The sequence below is a fragment of the Marmota marmota genome, unplaced genomic scaffold (genome assembly GCF_001458135.2).
Source record: "Marmota marmota marmota unplaced genomic scaffold, marMar, whole genome shotgun sequence".
NCBI lineage: Eukaryota > Metazoa > Chordata > Mammalia > Rodentia > Sciuridae > Marmota > Marmota marmota.
The window spans coordinates 46,699,716-46,703,959 of NW_026000229.1; the positions used below are offsets into that span (position 1 = coordinate 46,699,716).

General features: G+C 39.4%; 1 protein-coding gene across 1 annotated transcript; it reads right to left on the reverse strand.

Annotated features, from left to right (window-relative positions):
• Positions 1-892: 892 nt before the first annotated feature.
• On the reverse strand, positions 893-1,837 carry LOC107137724 (olfactory receptor 11H6-like). The gene has a single exon (XM_015480175.1). It carries the CDS (start codon positions 1,835-1,837, stop codon positions 893-895), a length of 945 nt encoding a protein of 314 aa, XP_015335661.1.
• Positions 1,838-4,244: the final 2,407 nt, after the last annotated feature.

Here is a 4,244-nt window from a genome sequence, read left to right on the forward strand (position 1 = left end):
ACAGGCAATAAGAACTAAGAATAATGTAACTTACATCTTATGTTACAAATAGAGGACTTGAAGTCAAGGAAGGAAAAAACCTGCTACTCTTACCATCATGAGTGTTTGAGATACCTGTGGAGCTCACTCTATCTTCTTTCACTTCTCTCAACTAATATAAGATTTATATGTTTTTTTTTTTGCCTGTGCCACATATTATTCAAAATAGCAGCTCTAACTATCAGTCTCTGGGCTGGTGCTGGTCTAGATGAATCAGAAATAACTGAGTAAAGTTAAAGTCAGTATTTTCAGGGTCTATTTCAAAGATTCTGACTCAGGAAATTTCTAGACAGTCCTGCAAATCTGTCCTTTAAAAAAGTATTGAAGTAATTATGAATCAGATAGGTTTGGGAGACAGTGGTTTAGATTGCTGCTAGTTACTTGGATGTCAAATAAAATTTTGGCTTAGTTATGGTTTTCTGGTAAGCACCAAATTTCTTTCATCTGAGCTAAAAAGGCATTCTCCGCTCTTCCATTAGGAATAGAATAGAGATTATTAGAACAGAAAAGCTAAGTGCAAGAATGAAATATAAAGTCATCTAAAAAGTCAAAGACTATGAGAACAAGGATTAGGTGAGTGATTTCATAAAAAATGGGCAAGCAGTTATTGGAGGTTAGAGTAGAAGAGTCTAAATAGAGGCATGGAGGTCATTTAATTCAAATTACCTTTTACCAAATCTTCATTTGAGAGTGATGTCTACTTTAATTAGTATGTTCTTGTCTATCAGTTGATAGTCAGAAGTTGAATTTGAGACTTTGTCTCTAAATGCAAATGAATAAAGCCACAAATGCCACCTGAAGATGGAAATAGGGGAGATCAAATGGGGAGAAAATATGGTCCACTTATGAGCGCTCATGAATTTTGACTAATTTTAGTGAGTATCTTAATTCTTCTCAAGGCTGCCTTCATGTCTTTGTTCCGGAGACTGTAGATGAGTGGGTTTACAAGTGGGGTCAACGAGGAGTAGATCAAGGTTACAACCTTCTGTGTCCCAGCTGGATTCCCAGAGTTCGGGCTGATGTACATCATCATAACAGTTCCATAAAACAGAGACACCACGACTAGGTGAGAACCACAGGTGGAGAAAGCCTTGCGCCTTCCAGCAGCTGAGGGCACACGAAACACAACTCTGAGGACCAGGGTATAGGAGGCAAGGATAAAGAAGAAGGTGATGAAGATAATGATTGAACTCAATAAGGAACAGGAAAGTTCAATTCCAGGTGCAGGAACACAGGACAGGGCCAGGAGAGGACCAGGGTCACAGACAAAGTGGTCAATGGTATTGGGGCCACAAAAGGGGAGTTGAGTGATAAAATAGATAGGCACTGGATAGCAGAGGAAGGCAGTCACCCAGCAGAGGCTCACCAAGATTGTGCAGAGACGATTGCTCATGATGGTGGGATAGTGGAGAGGCTGACAGATGGCCAAGTATCGGTCAAAAGCCATAAGGGGCAATAGGAAGGTCTCATTGATACCCAAGGAGAAGAAGAAGTAGAACTGCAGGAAGCAGGCTGTGAAAGAGATGGTTTTTGTCTCGGACAGGATGTTTCCTAACATATTTGGGACAGTGGTGTTGATGTAACAGATTTCCAGGAAGGAGAAGTTGGCCAGCAGGAGGTACATTGGGGTGTGGAGCTTTTGGTCCAGCTTCACTGCATAGACAATGGCCCCATTTCCCAACAGTGTCAGGATATAGGACACAAGGAACAGCATGAAGAGGAGGACCTGGATCTCTCTGGAGCAGGAAAAACTCAAAAGTATGAATTCAGTCACCATGTTGGCTCCTGATGCATTCATGGCTTCCTAGGGCAGAGAAGAAAAAATAACATCATGTATAACCTCATTTCCTAAACCTCTGATGTGTTCCCTTATTTTTGAGATTGTAAATTACTCATATTTTATTATTCTATTAAGTAAACTGCTGAGGAATATATTGATAACTATACTCTGATGACTGTCAAACTTTGTGAGAATGCTTTTATATCAGACTCTGAACCCTTTCACTCTGTCTCATTTTTTTTTCTGAATTTTCTCACAAATTAAGTATCTATGGTAAGCAGCTGGAGATGGTTACTGACAGTAAGTAGAACTTGTGAAGGAGATATAAAAGTTATGTATTCACTTTCTTAGAATGACATAAAAAAGATCCTTCATAATAATTGAATTTTCTGAATGAGATACTCAAATTATAGGCATCACAGGAGGAATGAAGAGAGAGAAAGACAATGAATATCACAATAAAGTCTTCCTGTATTTCACCTCTTATTGTGCTATTCACTTTTCATTCTGCATTACTGTTGAAGTTATCAGTGTTGGTGTGTACAATGACCCACACATAAAGTGTCAAAAGTGCCATCCTACCTCTGTGTTCAACAAATTTTGTTCACTCAGAAATCTTTGACTCTTTAGACATCTGCATAATGGTTTTGAGTTTGGTTCCATCATTTACGCTTATAAAATGTCTGTAAAACCTTGATCTATGTTAAGTCGACTTATATGTAGAAGAAGTGATAGTGAATTTGGAATATAGTTTAAGATATTTCAGATCTCTGTGTGGGGTATCAGGATTTCTGGGAGATTTTTGGTATCCTGATTTATGGATGAGTGAAGAGGGTCATAGATGTCATACTCCCAAGCAGACACCTCTGTGTTACAAGGCAAAGGTGGGAGACACAGAATGTCTGTCTGGATAGGAATTCTCTCTTGTTTCTCCATTCCCTCAGTCACTTGAATCTCATTATAGCTGGAAGGTTGGAGTTGTTTGGAAAGTGAAGGGAGAATCCTCACAAGACCCTCCTCCCTGAGTTAGACTCAGTTTGGGACATGGTCTGACTTCCATCACAAGAGAGGGAAAACAAAGCCAATGGAATCACCTAAGACTTGTTTGCCAGGAGTTTTGTCTTAATATTTGATTGATTTTTAAGGATGCTTTCCATTAATGAGGGACAGTCATCTTTTGGTCCTTAAAGTGCAAATGATAGTGTGATGCTTATTCAGGTAAACGTAGGTACAGAATACAGTCCCAGACACTACAGAAGTTTATAGTGAAGAGTATTCAGTAATATGTTAGCTAAAAATATACTACTTTCCAGATCACACCAGGTCATACCTTTTAAGGATAAGTTTGATTATTGCATGGGATGGAAGGGACTTTGAAGTTTTCACAACACACCCCAATTGAAGACTCTTTTTAAAATCTGTGTGTCGATCCTCTTAGGCATAGAATATCTGTGGGCATTTTCTCTATAGCAGGAATTCTGAGTACCTCAAAACCACATGGACAAAGTAAAACAGCAAGAAATATTTGGTGAGGAATATCAAGTGGGAGTGAACTCACCAATCCAGTGTGCTCCATTATCCCATTGCTCTCCCCTCCTAGAGGCTGATCACCTGCTCTTTGAAAAAAGAAAACATTGCTAAAATAAACATTGTGGTAATAAGAGAAGGCTTTCAGACCTGCTCCTGATAACCATTTTGTGTTAAACCTTCCAAATATCACTTCACTAAAATATCTGTTCCCCTAAAGAGCTCATTCTCCCTGATTCCAACTTGTGGTTAATAAAGACAGAAGTTATTTACTTCTGAGGGTTCTTCCTCATCCTCCTGTCCTTCACTTCCCTGAGTTTCCCAATGCTCTGGCTTGTAAAGATGAATCTCTTTCCATCAATTCATGTGACTTTTGGGATTATGTTTGTTCAGTCACACAAAAGAAGGAAGAGCTAAAGGGCATGGGTTAGGGTTGTTTTATACTTGTACCTCTTCTAAAATCATCTTCTCCAAGAATTGGTGATTCTGTCTCATCATCTTCTGTTTTCACTGCAGCAAAAGGCAGATAGGGCAGAAGGCAGCCAGCAACCATAGTGGTGGTGTACACATAGGCTTGGAGAGAGACTGGCATATTTACTATCTAGGAGAGACTTAATCTATGTTGCTCTGATACCACCTCCTTGTCTTAAGGGATATAGTCTTTGGTGGATTGCAAAAGTGGGCTTTCTGTTTCATGATTGTCAATCCCCAGTGTTCCCTTCTATTGGGAGCTCATGAGGGGCTCCTGGGATCCAGTCTCCAGTGGTAATCACATTATCTCATGCAATTCTTGGTGCACACATTTATTTTCTTTTATTCACAGGTAACTCTTAAGATGGTGCAAACACTAAAGGAACACCAGCTTAGGTAAAACATGTTTATCCTGCTGTTATTTCAC